At 36.7% G+C, this 18,631-nt stretch overlaps 1 protein-coding gene across 1 annotated transcript; it reads right to left on the bottom strand.

Annotated features, from left to right (window-relative positions):
* Positions 1-336: 336 nt before the first annotated feature.
* On the bottom strand, positions 337-18,043 carry LOC139151026 (neurogenic locus Notch protein-like). The gene is made up of 10 exons (XM_070723546.1): positions 17,698-18,043; positions 16,131-16,262; positions 14,937-15,059; positions 13,360-13,482; positions 10,935-11,057; positions 10,132-10,254; positions 9,478-9,600; positions 5,612-5,851; positions 4,082-4,387; positions 337-2,085 (listed from the first exon to the last, which is right to left on the bottom strand). Exons 1-10 carry the CDS (start codon positions 17,900-17,902, stop codon positions 1,583-1,585), a joined length of 2,001 nt encoding a protein of 666 aa, XP_070579647.1. The 5' UTR covers positions 17,903-18,043; the 3' UTR covers positions 337-1,582.
* Positions 18,044-18,631: the final 588 nt, after the last annotated feature.

Below are 18,631 nucleotides of genomic sequence, written 5' to 3' on the forward strand. Positions count from 1 at the left end.
TTTTTCAATTTTGACTGTTTTTACATTTTTTCACTTAATTTGCATATTTTTGGCAATGACAACTTCATTTGAACAAAATCTCATCTACAACCCATCATCCATGTACACACCAAATATCAAGATGAAATGTACAGCGGTTTTGGAGTTTTTGATGTTGACGGACAGACATACAGACATACAGACATACAGACGTACAGACATACAGACATACAGACATACATACATACAGACATTTCCCTAGCCTATAAGAATAGCTTCCATTGCCATATATACATATGGCTATGGGAGCTAAAAACAGAACATTTTTTAATGTAACAAAATAATGCACAATTATTTTGCATGATTCAAGTATTTTAATTGTTAAAATGCGAGAAAACAAATTTATTGGATGAAAGAATAGCAAGTTGAACTTATATACCACATTCAATAAAATTTTAAATGTTCACATGTGCATATTATAGTCCTGTCCTATATTATATCCTTATTTTGTGCAGGATAAATGATCTCAAATTTTACATCACAAAACGTTTAGGACTAGTTAGCTCTTCATCGTGTCCTTGGCGCAAACTACTACTGTTGAGTTAAAAATCAACCCATAGCGGTTGCGTATGGGAATGGATAAGCGCCATGTAAGGAACTGTCAAACTTCAAACTCACACCCTTTCCGAAAGTTGAAACGATGTCTGGGTTTGCACTATTCTTAAGCCTTAGTGGTTCCCGTTTGGAAAACTTATCGGCGGGAGCGGATATTTTTAAAATCGTAGCGACTGTGCATTTTGGGAAAGGGTGACATTCTCTTCTAAATGTTTAGTTTTTTCAAAATACGTCAGAATAATGATATGACACACGGCTACCATTTCTCAAGCTCGGCTTGTTGGCTGTCCGCATAGGCTTGAACACAGTGTTCTTTGGTCCATTGGCCACATATCATTGTTTAAACAAAACGCAGGTTGTGGTATAACTGATTTCTCTTTTTGATTATCAATATCGTGCAAGCGGATGGACCAAAGTTTTGGATTTTCGTTAAATACAAAACCAGCAACAATAAATACAGTCAATTAAGGCAAATGTATAAAACCCATCACAAAAATAAGCGCAATAACTTCTGTTAGACTTGAACATAATAGCAGTAAAATGTTATATTTCTTGTCTTATATTTACAACTTTATATTGTAACCTGTGCCTGCTTCATGTTACACACTTCAACATGCACCATGCCGTAGGATAAGCCCATATTTATATGCTTACAGTTGTACAACAATACTTTTACGTTAGGAATCGACATATTCATGAATCTTACTCTAGATTCATTGTATTGTAAAATACGCAAGCGCGAATATTCTCACCGTCGAAGTTCGCCGATGACAAGTTCGTTAATTCATGTCTCCAATTATACGGTCTCGGTATGGTAGATATTTTAAACGTTTCTTCAAAAGATGAATATGAAAGGAGCTCTCCCTGCGCTTCAGTCTGTCACTGCCAATCATAATTACGGTGCATAGCCCTACTTTACATTATCTTTCCCCCTATATGTCATCATAAGTGCCAGTGGGGACCATCCCTGTTCACATATTTAATATTCTTACAGTCGTGTATCAATGGCAACACCGTCTTCAACGGTGCTGGCATCCAAACCAGTGGTAGACTGGTCGTGTTGGGGTTCACCACTGACGGAAACATTAACAGTTCCCGCGACATTGTCATGTTTTCCTGAACTGTCGTTTTGTGGATCAACGTAGTCGTAAACAATCGGATTACGTATACCGTCAACAGCAATAGGCGAGATATATCCGGATGTACCATTGCCATTGCTCAGGTTACTGTGGGTAGGCGAAGCCGGGATTTGCATGTTGGGGTTGCTAGGCGCTTCACTGGTGATTGGCGAAATGTACCCGCTAGTGACCGGCGAAATGTACCCGGAAGTGGCCTTTCTGCCGGCTGGAGGAGGAGCCAACTGTAATGTCGGTGCGACTGCCCTGTTATTCTGGATGACAACTGTATTATCATACAGCACATTTTGAAGATGAGCATACTGATGTTTTGAGCTGTCATCCTGGACGAGCGGCATGTAATCAGAAATCCGTCCTGGATGATGTCAGAAAAAATGAAAGGAGTCGGTCGTTACACACACTGAAACCACTTAGTGTTGTGAAGAACAAAACTGAGAGGAAATATTATTTAGAACGAAATTTTTGTTTATTTGGCGAATTTGTTGTGTCCGTCAAACTTCTTAAATATGAAACCTTTTATGCCGTGGGCTGATTTTTCTCCTATTCGTCGGTCAAAAATTTCCCGCTTTGTGGAACAAATTTTGTGGAACAAATTTTGTATACTAAATATAAATTAAAACAATTTTCTCGTGATGCTTGGTACGCCCTTTACAATTATTTTTGCGTGATCGATTACCCGCTTTACGAACAACGGACTTCGCGAGCTTTTGTAAACCAGTGCACACTTTTTGTATACTTAAGCTGCATTCACAAACACCTCTGGAGGGGATTCAAAAAACCTAACAAACTCAAAATGGGTTTGCAAGTCCCCCCTTCAGACTTGCTATAATTTTGAAGTCCTCCCCCAAGGAAGGCAAAATGAGGCAGATAAAGTGCTTCGTCCAAAAAGATCAAATCATAATACACGGGAGTCTATTGGGCAAACTATTAACATTTTCCCCATAAAAACAACTATATCTCTATATTTATATAATGCATGTAAACGTAGTTTGCTTGAAGTGGCAGGTAAAAAGTGCATGTGTATACAAAACATTTGGATTTTGGATTTCATTGATAATGTTGATTCACTATATATGGTAGTCTATGAGAAAACCATGAACAATTATTTTCCAATATAAAACTAGCAATATCTGTTCATCTATAATCGTTTGATATAAATGTACTTGATTAGCATGGGGTGTTTATAGTGCATATGTGTACAAGACGTTTTATTTTAGAATTTCACTGAAGATATTCATCCACTATACATTGGAGTCTATGACATAACTGAAGATTTTTTCCAAATATAAAAATAGCAATATCTGTGCAAATATGGACCCTGGATAATTAACATGATTGTACTTGATTAGAAGAGGGTGGTTAAAAGTGCATAGATGTACAGGAAATTTGATTTTGGAATTTCACCGAAAATGTTGATTCTCTGTACATTGTAGCCTATGAGGAAACTATGAATATTTTTTTTTACAAATATATACGAAACTAGCTAAATGTTTGTATCTATACACGTTTATAATTGATTTTAATGTACTTGATCAGGCTAAGGTGATTACAAGTGCATGTTTGTTCTAGGAATTTGATTTTGGAATTTCACTTAAAATCTTGATTCACCTAACATTATGAGGAAAGTTCGGATATATTTTTACAATACAAAACTAGTTAAATCTGTGCTTTTATAAATGTTTGACAACTGATATAAATGTTAAATGTTCGTGATGAAAACAGGGTGTTTGAAAGTGCAGATGTGAACAACAAATATGATATTTGAATTTCACCCAAGTGATTATTTGTAGAGGTTAAAAAGTATTCTATGAATCAAAGTTCAATGGTTAAATAAGAAATTATATGTCAGTTTAGATATTATAAATATGGACTGTGACACGCAGGGGGGGGGGGTCAGTGTTTTTTGCGCATGAAAATTAGGGAGGGTCACTCTTTTTTCTAGCAAACACTTTTGAAATGTAACAGTTCTGTATGGAGGGACTACGTGGTCAATGCATTTTCCCAGCTGGAGTCAATTTCACGAGGATTTGGACACATAGGTTATCATCTATGACACTATTCTAAATAGTTTGTATTCTGACAAAGTCCTCAAAAATGTATAAACGGTGACGTGAACTTTTGACACTGACCTAGAACCAAAATATTGTGACTGATTGTATTCTTTATTTCTTTTTTTGCGATATGTATGTAGTGTCTTCTTTATGACTTTTTTCTTGTATTTTCAGTGAAATTTTTGAGACACTTTAATTTTTTTTCCATTCTGAGTCGTTGTAACCCTTTTCATCCCCACCATGGGATGTGTGTTAATAAAGCATTAACTTGAGTACACGTAAAATGAAAATGTACCTCACCTCTAGTTTGATGTATTAATTTCAGTTTTTTCTCAAGGTTTTTGAGTTTTACACACTTCACAACACTCAGTACGAACACGAGAAGGAGAATAGCGCCAACTGCGACCATCCCATACTCCAATGATTCTAAATGATGTAAAAGATCACCGATGGATGCTGAACTTTGATCTGTTGTGGTCTTCATCTCAAGGGACTCAACAGAAACCATTGTGGATGTGGTAGGTTGTGATAAATTGGATATTCTTGAGTCAGTTGTCCGCTCTTCGGTCTTCGATGCTGTTGTTACATCTGTGCAATTTTCAGACACTGTACGAAAAGGGAAAACAACAGAAGAAGAAATTGAAATCCAAGTAGGTATTAAAAGAAACTAGTCCGACAGGTAATAACTCAAGTCATTTCATAGATATAGAACAGAAAGAAAATATTCCCCATAATGGTGTAAACCTGGGTCTCTGCCAGTATTGTGATCGATCTACCTAAATACGGAAAGAACACGAAGGAAGCCTTTCAATCCCGAATAACCTGAGTCATCTACATCTGATCAAATTAGAGTTACACATGAATGTGAATGTATGGCAAAAGGAGTTTCTTTCAAAGTCGACGACAACGGTTTCAGGTCGGACAATCCAGGTGAGACAAAATTGATAAAATAGTGTGAATGTATAGGTAACCAACATAAACAGTATCAAGTTGAACGATGAATGCGCAAGTAACATGCGTAGAATGATCTCATGAGGGCGCGACATAGTCTTTTTTTAGTATCCTATGGTCTGAGATGTCTAGGTTAGAGAGTTTTCAGGAGCATAAGACGAAAGTGCTCTGACATGGATAATATTATCCGATAAAACAGTGTTTTTGGCATTATTCACAAACCTACTTCTAATATTAGACTCTAACTTAGGTGTTAGACGATATTACAAATTTTATCTGATAATATCCGATAAAAGCAGCATTCAGGCACGACGACTACTACTCCACGCTTCTAAATATTAGACTCTTACTTAGAAATTAGAGATATTGTCGATTTTATCCGATATTATCCGATAAAACAGCATGTCGGGCGTCGGCCACTACCCCAGTATCAGACTCCAACTTAGACGTTAGACGATATTATCGAATTTCTCCGATAATATCCCATAAAACAGCATCGAACATCCGCCACTTCCAAACCCTTCTAATCTTAGACTCTAAGTTAGAAGCTGGAGAATATTATCGATTTTATCCGATATTATTCTACAAACAGCATGTCGGGCATCGGCCACTTCCCCAACTTCTAATGTCTTCTAGTGTGTGAACAACATTTTTCTGTAGACATTGTAGTAAGTACATATGTTTTGGAGATATATAATCACAACCTTATATACATGTACCCATAGAGTACTTCATGTTCCACCCTTTCATCATAATTTTTTGGTCCAACAAGAGAGATCAATGATGAGAAAAAATGGACCTGTTTACAACTGGGGTGGACAGTTTAAAGTGGCAAAAACCCCGAAATATTTTGGGGGAAAAGAGATAGATTAAACTTACGTTGATCACAGTTGTTGCCAGTATAGCAGGTTGTGCATGTACAGGTGTAGTCAGTGCATGAGTTTGCCACGGCTGAACACACACCGCCATTCAAACACCTGTTTGGCTGACAGGGGTCTTGCAAAAACTGACAGGAAATACCCCTGTAACATTCTTCACACTGGCAAGTGCGGGTGGTACATGATGTCACTACGCAAGTCGCACCATTCAGGCAGGGGTTGGAAACACATGGTTCTTGCTCTGAATGAAGGCAATAGATATGACAGAGAATGTGTAATTATTGTTTTCATAGCCTAGAACCAAAGGATCAACCACAAGTACAATAATAATGTATAGTTTAAAGCATCAACAGCTATGTATTTTCATATTTATTTTCATGTTTTCAGATGCTAATTGATGTTTTCTTCATAGAATTATACTTACACTAAGAGAAACGTATATGCCTGTTACTACACCTGTACAAGGTCTGAATATCTGCTCTTTGCTGTTATCATTCTGATACGCATAACATCATCACAGTATTTGAATCGTGATTTGTCCACATCAATATGCCAGACAATGGTTATGACAATCTGAAACATGCTGTCCTGATTCTATGAAGTCATCACATGCAGCAAACACAAATTAAAACATCGAGAAAACAAGAATAAGACAACTAAGCAAGTCATGAGGACTTGTTAATGGGTACTTCAATTACAAGTCCTCAGAGTAGATAGAGTCCTCTTCATTAATTAGGGACTGGTCAGTTTCTTCGGCCTTGGGGCCGATGGATTCATGGGGGGATCACCCTGTTTTTGACTTTGGTGATAGGGGGGTCACCATGTTTTTGAATTGCCTAATAGGGGGGTCAGTGTGTTTTTGAATTGCGACACAAGCTCATCATTGCCTAAAATGTATTGTGTTAGCCACAAATTTCATCATTCAGTTGCATTTTCGGCGCGCCCTTCGGGCGCATAACTTTAATAATCAGACATGTCTTTCAGCATGCCCAACTTTAACATATCAGGCATACATATATCTGAGATATCTGTGTGTTCCATATTTTTCAGCGTGCTCTTCGAGCGCAATAATTTAATATATTAGACTTTTTTCAGCACGCCCTTCCTGTGCATGACTTTAACATACAAGGCATATAGGCCTATATCAGAGATATCAGGATGTTTCATATTTCGGGCGCCATACTTTAATAAATCAGAGATATATGCCAGAGATATCTTGATGTTTGCTAAGTGAAAGTGTACCGTTATGAAATCTGCATTTCATATGAAAAGCATGACAAATTCCTGATACTTTTCTGTTCTCTCTATGAGAATTCAGTATGAGAAAGTGACATGCACAAATATTTCACAATATATATTTGATACAGTGACTTATTTTAGAGATAGAAAAATGACAAGATATCTTTCGTTCTCGTTGATGCAACTGTTTTCCTTTGTGTCTCAGGTTTTCCGTAGAATGATGCTTTTTTATGACCAAAATAACAGTTAAAAAAGGCAGTTTTTGTCATTATTAGGTGTGCTTTTATGGTTTCAATGTTACAAGAAAAGGTCATCTCAGACATTGCACACATCAGATTTGGATAAAATGCCTCTCTATGGCTCCTAAGGAGATTGAATTGGATGGCTGGCAAGTCTTTAACACCCATCAAAGTTTTTGATTTACTGCTTTTTCCTCTTTGATATTAATGATTGACACCCATTCCTGTACAACAGTTCAGGACATCTGGTTAAGCATAGACAGTGTGAAATACATTCACAGCTCATTCAAAATGTACTGTATTAAACTTTCAGATTGACACTTTGAAATTCCTGTTTTACATGTCAGTTTTACTGACATGTCAACAATTTCATTAAAACACAGAATGACTGTTAAAACATAAATGTATGTAAAATATATATTATATATATATATATATATATATATATATATATATATATATATATATATATATATATATAAGCTTATATATATTATATTTTACAATACATAAGGTATGATATATATATATATATAATTTATGTCCACCTTTTGTTTTACAGTTGTCGGGTGCGGGGGTCACCCTGTTTTCGAAATTTGGAATAGGGGTCACCCTTTTTTCAATATTTGGAATAGGGGGATCAGCGACTTTTTGACGTCAGCAAAAAATAATCCACCGCCCCCCCCCCACGCCGAAGAAATTGACCAGTCCCTTAGGTCTGTGATAAAAATACTGCTATATAGATGGCGCTCCATGGCCGAGAATGAGGTCCAATGAGGTGAAAACATAAACCCATGTAGGCCGCGATCCTAATTACAAAAGGTCATTAAATGAGTCAATTAGGAATTAATCGACAGGATGTTGCCACACATTTTTGCATTCTATCATGACACTGACAGATTATCACCGGTACCATTTTTCATAAGCTTTGATGCAGTATTTCTGGACATTCACCCTAAAAACAAAAATTCATTATGTACATACAAATTATCAATTAATTTAAACGATACCGCTAAGTGCCATTTAATTGAATTTACAACACTATGAGATCAACATCCGTACCAAGTTTCATCACATTTAATGCACTATTTATGGACATATCACTCTAATTAGGAAAGTTCATTACATATGCAATTATAAATTAATTAACATGACACTGATAAATGTCTTTATTCACTGTTTAAGCAATATCAGCTTAATATCTGTACCAAGTTTCATGAAATTTGAGAAGTATTTCTTGACATATCAGCCTAATTAAAAAATTCAATAAGTGACATCATACTACTACATGTCGTGAAACAAACTGATGTGCATAATGTGTGACATATGTCAATGTCCTTGTACCAACTTTGAATGATATTGGTGGAAACATGTCTGAGTTATTGCTCTGTACATGAAAAAAATCGTAACAAATAGCTACCGGCCAGCCATTTTACATTATATTGTGACACCAATACATATGCATATTTATGACATATTCCAACTTTGAGTAAAATTGGTTGATACATGTCTGAAGTATGGCTGTGGAAATTAAAAAATCGTAACATAATGGCCGCCACGCAGCTAATGCATTTGATCTTACCGTAAAAAAACCAAAGTGCATATGTATGACATAGATCAATGTCCTTGTACCAAGTTTAATAAAATACATGCCTCAATGTCCTTGTACTAACTAACTACTGAGTTATGGTTCCGGACATCAAAAAATCGTAACAAAATGGCCGCCATGCAGCCATATTGGATTATATCCTAAAACAAATTGACGTGCACATGTATGACATAGGTCAATGTCCGTGTCAACTTAGGATACAATCGGTTGAGATGTGTCTGAGTTATGGCTCCGTACATGGAAAAATTGTAACAAAATGGCCTCCATGCGGCCATGTTGGATGGGATCACAAAACAAATCGACGCGCATATGTATGACATAAGGAGTAATCCTTGTACCAAGTTTGAATGAACATCTCTGAGATATCTGCGTGAACAGACCGACGGGCGGACGGACGCACGCCTGGATATGTACAGGTGTAAGTGAAACACGAGCCAAAGTTTTGGCAGGTTCCTCCGCTTTGACATGGGCCGCTTGAACATGGATCAACTCCCGCCAGAAACACAAGGAAAAAAGTTTGTGATAAAATCTTTAACATCTCCTTCATTGACTTCAGGAAAGTACTTCTGCGAGGTCAGTAGGATGTGTGAAAGCCACAAATAAAATTGACCTGAAAACAGAGACATCACTAGGGCATTCAACTGGCTTATAAATATTATTCAACTTCATCCAGATGATGTGCCGATGACCATTAAAATTTTCTTCAGGTAACCTACATCTAAAATTAACCAACATTTCACCACAAAAGGAGTTGAGAGAGTGAATTTAAACTTAACTTACTTTGTCCACAGTTGAAACCTATATAACACGGGGGACAGGAGCAGGTGTAATCGGTACAGGATGGGGAAAGGGACACACAGACTCCTCCATTCAGGCATGGCGATGGCACACATTGATTGATGACTGAAAATGAAAGAGCCATATGTTTTGAATAATTATGAATTATAGAACAATGTTTTCCCAAATAGTAAAATAAGTGCTAGATATATTATGCATAGCTGGATGTAAATTTTGCCATACAGTTGGAAAGTAACACATTGTTGTGACTGTCATATTGCCCTGTGATACAAAGCAATCTTTTGACATGGTTTACATGTAGCATTGTACCTGCTAAATGTCATTTGTCATAATATTTCAATTAGTACTATACGCCAAAAAGAGGGGGGTTGTTTTCATGAACATTCCTCATAGATACCCACCAGGTGAATGGATGATGATATTGTATCGTTCACCAAAGCAACACACAAGTACAGTACATAACTTATGTTGTGCTGTTGTACCAATATCAAAATGTCAAACTTTGAGGTGGTGATAACAATGTCCTTTCACGGTTTGGAAACAACATACACACACTTCATAATCAGGGGGCGGGAGTAATATGTGTGTACAGATCTTGATATTTAAAACGAGAGAGAAATTAAATATCCCACTTACAAGATTCACAGAAATCGCCTTCAAAACATTCAACACATGCACAGGAGAATTCCCGACAGTTTATGGCCGAGGGTTGACACGCTGCTCCATTCAAACATCGATTTGGCTGACAAGGATCGTATGCTGGAAGCATTTGGGTGAAAAAAAGACAGGTTGAGAAGTTACAGGACATATCAGAAGCAAAACAGAATGATATTGTAACTGGTGCAAGTATAGAGGATGAGTAAATTCTTTTGGTTGTCCCAAGAACGACTATCAAATGCATTATTGGTGGTCCTACATCCATTCTCTACCATGCAAGGCCATTACAGTGTCCTAATCCTAACTAATTGAACTTACTCAATTACTTTGAATTTACTTTTGACCAAATTCATGCGGAATCCTTTCTTACAAAAAATACTGTATGGCATTGGGCAAATACAATACTTTTTTCACCCATCAACTAGGATTTCTTTCTTTTTGAACCACATTATTATGAAATATCTTTTCTCAGCAGGTTATGTGTTCTACATATTTCCTACCCATTTATCCTCGCAGAAAAATTTGACACACATCAACACAGTACACTGCTCTCATTCATACACCGACTCAAACACAATTACTCACTTTTTGCAGTCATCTGTACAACAGTATAATATGAATTCATGCATATTCATAAGTCATTGTTCCGTATACAACAAAGCTTGATAGATGGTTACAAAACACAATTGCCACACACAAACATCACACGGGGGACACATCCAATCTTTTGCACACTGCACACTGCTGCACACAAAATTCAACACATGAATTTCTAGACGTACGTGTAGTACAGGTAGTCCCCGTCCAGCATTCTTGACAAGTACAGGTGTATGACGTACAGGAATTGATATCCTGGACACAGATACCACCATTGGAACATGGATTAGGATCACATGGATTCAACACTAAATTTCAAGAAGAAAAATACTATTGTAACTTTAGGCATGCCATTTCTCCAACTCTACATACTCACTGTACATAATGCTAGATTTTTGTTTGTTCGTTCGTTCGTTCGTTTGTTTGTTTGTTTGTTTGTTTGTTTGTTTGTGTTTCTTTCCGGTACCGGGCATCACTATCTCAGTTCATGGTAATATTCATAACTACAGTGAACATGATGTAAACTTTCAAAAAGTACTTCAAATTAACCAGACATTGCCACAGTATCTAATTTGATATGTATCACATCCATGATGTACTGTATTCCATGGCCATACCGCATACAAGTGTTTGGGGCAAGACTAGAAATTTCTGTTTTCACTAGCAGTATTTGATTCATGTTCTGCCTAAGACATGCTACAGTTTTTCATATATTTTTAAAAACTTAAAAGACTAATGTGCATAAAACAAAATTATGATGTCCGACAACGGAAGACATATTTTGCAATTTTACACACAATGGAAGCATTAGTTGACATTTCTACACACGGCAGAATTAAAACGAAGGAAAAATGCAATCAACTGAATAAATGTGTTCAGTTGTCTTTAAATAAAACATGAAAAGGGAAACAGATGAGAAAAAGAATGGAAACGACATCACATCACAAATCGATTAACCGAGAGAACTTGTTTTCTTACCTGAATAAACGTACAAAAAACAGCTATACATGAGCATTTGAGTGTTATGATAGAAGAAATATAGGAAACTTGCAAAGCAAGGATGTTCATGAGAGTGCAAAGATTCGTCAAAAGGCCTGCCTAGCCTAAGTAATTTGTTGAAATTTTCACCTCCGTATTTTATGGCCTGATATTCCGTGAAATGCTAAGGTTGAATCAAAGCAAGGGCAGACAGTGTGTTAGATGCACACTAAGATTTGGTGGTTGGTTGAACATGTCAAGGGTCTGAGGCTGTGCACAGCACATAATAATAGAAAGCGAACATAAAATTTCAGTGAAGTAACAGCTGGAGCATGCAGAACAGGCATAGGTATTAACGATTAAGCTTTAAATTTAGAGACATACATAAGTTTGAATCAAAATGTTGCTTTGTATTTGTTTATGCGCTCTTTGAAATATTTCTTTCAACAAATGATGCAACCTGCAGTTTCCAAAAGGTAATGATTGCCAAAATAAAAACTGCCTAAAATTGATAATATCTGAAATCCAAGACAGCATATACTAACACTAGCCTACATATATTTGTAACTATCAAGTAACATTGTGACCACCACATTTTGTCAGATCTACCCGTACGTTTGCTGTGAAGATTGCATTTCACATAATCAAGGCAATGTATGTTTATTTACTGGTCTTTACAGTTTTTTTTAGGCAGTCATCATGATCCTGTGATAAGTTTTCAAAATAGCCCAATGCACACTATGTTGACTAAAGAGATATATCAAATAGAGTAGCTGTACAACACAGTGCGTGGTGTGTAAGTTTGGATCAAAGCAAGGGCAGACAGTGTGTTAGATGCACACTCAGATTTGGTGGAAACAGACTGGCTTGTCTGTAAGTGAATTCCCACAAAACCTTGTAAGCTGCGTGTGTCAGAGCATTAGTGCTATAGAGTTTAAGAGAATAAGTGCAGAGTTAAGCGGGTATGAAGCCGATTTTTGTTGCATTTCAATGTCAGCTTTGTATGGTTGAAAACTGGTGCAACGTAGAATGTTTGGCAAGCGTGTTTGGGATGTTAGAGAGCCGTCATGATACATATCGAAATTAAACAACACTATATGGTTTGATATTGGTTATAGCGTGAGATTGTATATCTGTATTTTGTTGTCACGTTTTGTTGTATTTTTATAAATTTTACAAATAAATGTATTGGTATTTCACTTTATTAAGTGGGGGAGGGGGGGGGGTCAGTCAAAATTTCTTGGTGTGAGAGGGGAGTTACTCGAAATTTTGGAGTTTCCGATGACATTCCTCCAATCCCTCGGCCGTAAATAATGACGACTCCCTTAGTACATTTCAGTTTGATTTGCCGTGACAATCACAATTCAAAATAAGTTGACAGTTTGTTTTTCTGCCCAGCTTAGCTGGTTCTGATCACATGGATACTTTGGATAATGTACACGGCAAATCTTGGTTCATTCTTCTGAGAGATATGACAGTACAATTACATAGCACATAATAACATCTCCAGCTTACCATTAAGCTTACTTATATTTAAACATCTGTATAAAATCGTTATAAAAATAGTATTCGGGAGAAAAAAGTCTTACATGTATTTTTGATAAAATCTGTGAGAGTAGAATGCCAACTTACAAATTTCACATCTGTCACCACTAAAGCATCCAGCAGATGGGCACTGACAGAAGAAATTCTGACAGTCTCTTTGGCTGCATACTCCACCATTCACACAGGGGTTGGGTGAGCATGGGTTCAATACTGATAAGCAAAAAAAATGGGGAAAGTGACACCATGGGTGAAGATCCATAGGAATATGCCTGTCACTCAGAGACGCAATGATGCATGAAAAATGTCTATTACTTCACTCCTAGATGGTATAAGCTTAATACATTTGTCTAAAATTTCTTACAAATTTTTCAGAAAACCATCCTCCTTTGGTGGTTGTGATGACTAAACAGTGGCAGTACACACGTATGCACACATGCAAACCTTGTCCTTATATATACGACACTGCAGACAGAAAATCATAATTCTGACTTTGTTCCCATAACATCTCTTGACATATTTTCAGACAATACGATTAATCAAGAACAAACTTTGAAACTCCTTGACATTAAGCTTACACCTCTTATCTCAGTATTTATTGCCTGATGAATAATTTGTAAACGAGAGCGCGAGACGAAGTCTTTTAAACTGAAACCATTTTAAAATAGAATGCACCTCAGGGACAGACATTCAAACTCTTAAACTTCTACGATACATTTAGTCTTCCTATTGTTGGGGTCTCATTTGGAAGCTCATTACATAAGTAAATACAGTTTTCATCAGCCTCCTTTTGAACGAAAATCAAAAATTTCCAAAAGAGACAACATAGGAATGGCAGCCATTTTGAATTTCAAGTATCAGTAAATATTGGGTAATTTATTTTTTCCGTACCAAATTTTGCATGGTGACCCCTGATTTTTATTCTTGATTTCAGGAGGGAATGGGAAGTCAGCCAGAAATAGAGCACAACAATTAATTACTCTGGCTGTATCAGTCTTTTGAGCACCCTGTATATAATATGCAATGCCACTGTAGACAAACGAGTCCAAGTCCACGCACAGACTAAGGGACCCAGTTTTTGTGGTAAACAAAAACCACGCTCTAAAATGCTCTAAATTGAGAAAATGACCTTGTTTCAATGTTATACAGTTTTCTTGCTTCTCACATCGTGAGGTTTGAAATGCCAATAACGTTGAGAACAATGTAGAAATAGAAACCAATTAATTGAACAGCTAGTGTCTATGCAAGGATAAGTTAAACACGGGGAGGAGGGCGTGACATTCTGTGTACACTGAAAAACGTTCAATACGCAGATCAAACAAAGTGTGCATTCAGGCAGAATGGAAAAATAAAGTTCCTGTTGTGTGATATTTTGCAAATTATTAGCTCCGCTTTTTCACTTGTAATTCCAGTAATTATGATATAGTCATTGTCTTTTTTCCTGTGATATAACTCAAAAATTGGTCGGGAAGGGAAGCGAAACATTTCATGTTGTTATTTATTTCTTAATATATTTATTTAAAGACACATTTTCGCCAAATTACATCCCATCCATTTTCAAATAAATATACTCCTAACTATGCAAGGTAAGTTGCTTTCAACGTTTCAGTCTTTGAGGAAAGTAAGCCCTGACGTCCTAGAATTGAAATACAGCGGCATTTACTCACGTGTTTGACAGTTGTTGCCCTCATAGCAGTTGGCGCATGCGCATATGTATTCGGTGCATGAACCTGGAATGGGTACGCAAGTTCCGTAATTCAAGCATGGGTTAAGATAGCAGGGGTTTGCATCTGACACGAAAAAAGCAAAAGAAAGATAGATTTAATGAACGAAGATAAGAATAACTCCTCAGTTTAAATGCGACTTATTCGAATCAAGGAAAAGTTCTTGGTAACAGAATGTCATATTCAAATGATCAATAATATGAACGAAAGTCGTACAATAACTGGTAAAGTAACACCTTGCACGTAAAGTACTATAATTATTGCCCTGTAAGGTGGAAATTATACTTTGATATATTACTGTAAAGTTAACAAACGCGTTCTGGATCTGACTCAAATAGGAATGAAGAAATTGAGTTTTCAATATTGTCAACAAATCAGCGGTATTGAAATATGGAAACTGCTCTTTCCATTTTAATTAGAGAGCTTATATACCACTTTTTCGAGATTCTTGAAAACCACAAAGGTATGTGTGGATTCACATCATTTGCTTTTTTAAGAACATTACACTCTTCCCGTCAGTCTGAACGCGACGAAACGAATGTGTATGTAGAGCCGTGTCTTTGACGTTTGTCCACTTCTGACTGTGTCATTAGATGTGGTAGAACAATGGGTTCCAAGATAGATGCCTCAGAGGCGATGCAATTGACTCTGATCGAAGAGGTTCATCAATTAGTTAATTAATTAATACGCTTTCCTAAAGGTTTAATTAATTAATTAATTAATTGATTAATTAATTAATTAATTAATTAATTCATTCATTCATTTATTCATTCATTCATTTATTCATTCATACTATTAACACCAAAGAAATGCAAAGAATATCTTTTTGTCATCCTGATCAAGTAAAAATTGCTCTCCAGCAATATTATCATTGTCGAGATGACTGAGTTATTGTGCCAAATATTCACATCAAAATAAATTCAGAACATGCACGGTTACTTAATTTCTGTCAATGGAGAGCGCGTTCTCTGAACCTCTTGTTCGAAGTAATGATGGCTCACTAATCTCAGTCACTATGTCATTTATGTATTATTATTTTCACTGTCCACTCTTATCTGCATATGACAGTAATAAATTACTCCACCTCCTGAAGGATAGTTAAATGGCAAAATATACCGACAATGCGAAGCACCTTACCTTGTACCGCCGTCTGGCATGTCTGACCGGTATAACAATCAGTGCAGTCACAGTGGTAGGAATACAGGCCGTCCTGTACGCATTGTCCATTATTTGCACATGTACCAGTTGTACAATAAGTTAAACTTTGACCTGGATTAAAAAAAAGCCGATACAGGTATAAGGGAGCCTTCAATTATTATCAGGGTATGGGGAGGGCTACATTTTACAAATTTAGCCTGGGGTCATGGGGCCCTTTGGGTTCACAATTTACATTGTTAAGTTTATGATGGATGTATAAAGTCTGAATGAGTAGCGCGAAGAACTTCACAACAATCCTGCCATATATGGTGAATCAACAGTTTCCATGAAATTCCAAACCAAATTTTTTGTACACATATGCACTTGTAACCACCCTATGCTAATCAGTTACATTTAGATATAGCTAGCTTAATATTTGAAAAAAAAATTGTTTGTAGTTTTCTCATAGACTCCCATGTATAGTGGATCCACATTTTCACATGAGCAAGAATTGGAAAACATGCTTACAAAACAGAGTGATTTCGCGATACCATAAATTTGTGATTTAAATTTATTTATTATACATTGATGAAAATAGATTACAATGTGATGTGTATGGAGTAACTGAGGGAGATCAAAACGGAGTGTCCCCCCTCCTTATATAGAGATTTGGAAAATGTACAAACAAACTTTGGGTGATTTGGTCACATTTGGTAGCTCTTTTATGATTTATTGTTTTACCTGACATGCGCAAGAGGTGTTTCGACAATTATCCCTTGATCAAAATGCTATGTACATACTCCGACAGCACAAAAAAAATCCACTTTGCATTTTGTTATAGAGTGTTTGTGAAATTCATGTTGCTAAAAATAATTAATGCTTCCACTAGAATAAGACTAAAAGTTTTGTTCTCTGACATTGCTATTTCATTGGAAAGATAAATGTATCAAAATCAACAGACGGATGGTGATTTTGACATTGATGATTCCCAATATTAGGAAACTTTTTAACTTCTGTGTACCAGAAACATGCAATTTTATCGACTTTGGTTTTGTTTGATCTTAACAGCTGAAAGATTCTGTCATATTTTATGAAAATTTCATAAAATATGATAGAATTTTTCAAGTAATTTTGTGATATATATATATATATATATATATATATATATAGAGAGAGAGAGAGAGAGAGAGAGAGAGAGAGAGAGAGAGAGAGAGAGAGTTGAGTTGTAGTCAAGTAATAATGATAAACTCGTTCAGTTGTGACTCAGAGTTTCACGCTGTTACACGATCATCAGACAATATAGGGTTGTCTGATGATCGTGTAACAGCGTGAAACTCTGAGTCACAACTGAACGAGTTCATCATTATTACTTGACTACAACTCAACTCTAAATCGCTCTGCGGGTCCGTATTGAGCACGTTTTATTCCCAGAGAAGACACACCTTCATATAGTCGCGGTCTCAAATAACTTAACAGGCTGTTCGTCCGTCGCGACTTCGTATCCTATTACATTATAGCTAGATATTGCACAGTGTTGAGGTCACTAGGTCAACTTAACGTGGCTTACCTTGTGAAAGTAATGTAAAGACGCCGACAAGTAAGACAGGGTAAATGATTACTTTGAAATTAGACTTCATATTATCTTGACACTTCACGATCGTGTGAAATCGATGAGCAGTCTTTTGTCTTTTGAGTCTTCCAATACCACTATCAGACCTTTCTGGTATGTTCTTGATGTCTTCAGACGCTTTTACATTCCACTGATGTCGCATTCACTACGCCGAGTCGCTGTCTAGCTGACTGTTCTCCTAAACTGATCTCATTTAAACAGAAATAACTTTCTAGGAAACACAATGATGTCGCAAGACCTAAAATGCCGCTCCCACCATAGAAGGGAAAATGACAAAAGAAACACTCATAACGTTAAAGCATAGGAGAAGTAAAGAGTTATTTTGCATGACAATATACACACCTTCCGTCACAATTGTGCCCTGCCTGCAAGCACACACTTTAGGTCAGGAGGTCCCTGTGCGTGGACAAGGAGGTCCTTGTGCGTGTGCAAAAAGAGTATCCGAGAGTCTATATACGGATGTAGGTTTGACGTCGAACAATTTACAGTCAGCGGTATATGTCTTTCTAGTCACTCCTACAGGGGTCATGGCTTTACTCTGGTCACCATGTTGCAATCCCGTAACAATTTACTTGAAGGCCTTTACGGAACAGCCACCTCTCTTAGGCTGCGTTCACAAAAAAAACTGTTGGGGGGTCAGCTGGAGGAATCGCGATTGAAATCCTTTTTATAGATCCCCCTCGATACCCTCAAAAATATTCAAGCCTCCCCTCCCCATTTTCATATAAGCACATACGGTATGAAAAGAAAAAACAAACATGCCAATAGGGCAGTTCTGCTCCCAGATTGTCAACACTACTTGTTATTAGCAGTTTGAAGAGCCATGCTCATTTTTAAACACATCAGTGGGCTATTTTGATTTATAAGTCAA

Source organism: Ptychodera flava, chromosome 15, assembly GCF_041260155.1.
Source record: "Ptychodera flava strain L36383 chromosome 15, AS_Pfla_20210202, whole genome shotgun sequence".
Lineage (NCBI taxonomy): Eukaryota > Metazoa > Hemichordata > Enteropneusta > Ptychoderidae > Ptychodera > Ptychodera flava.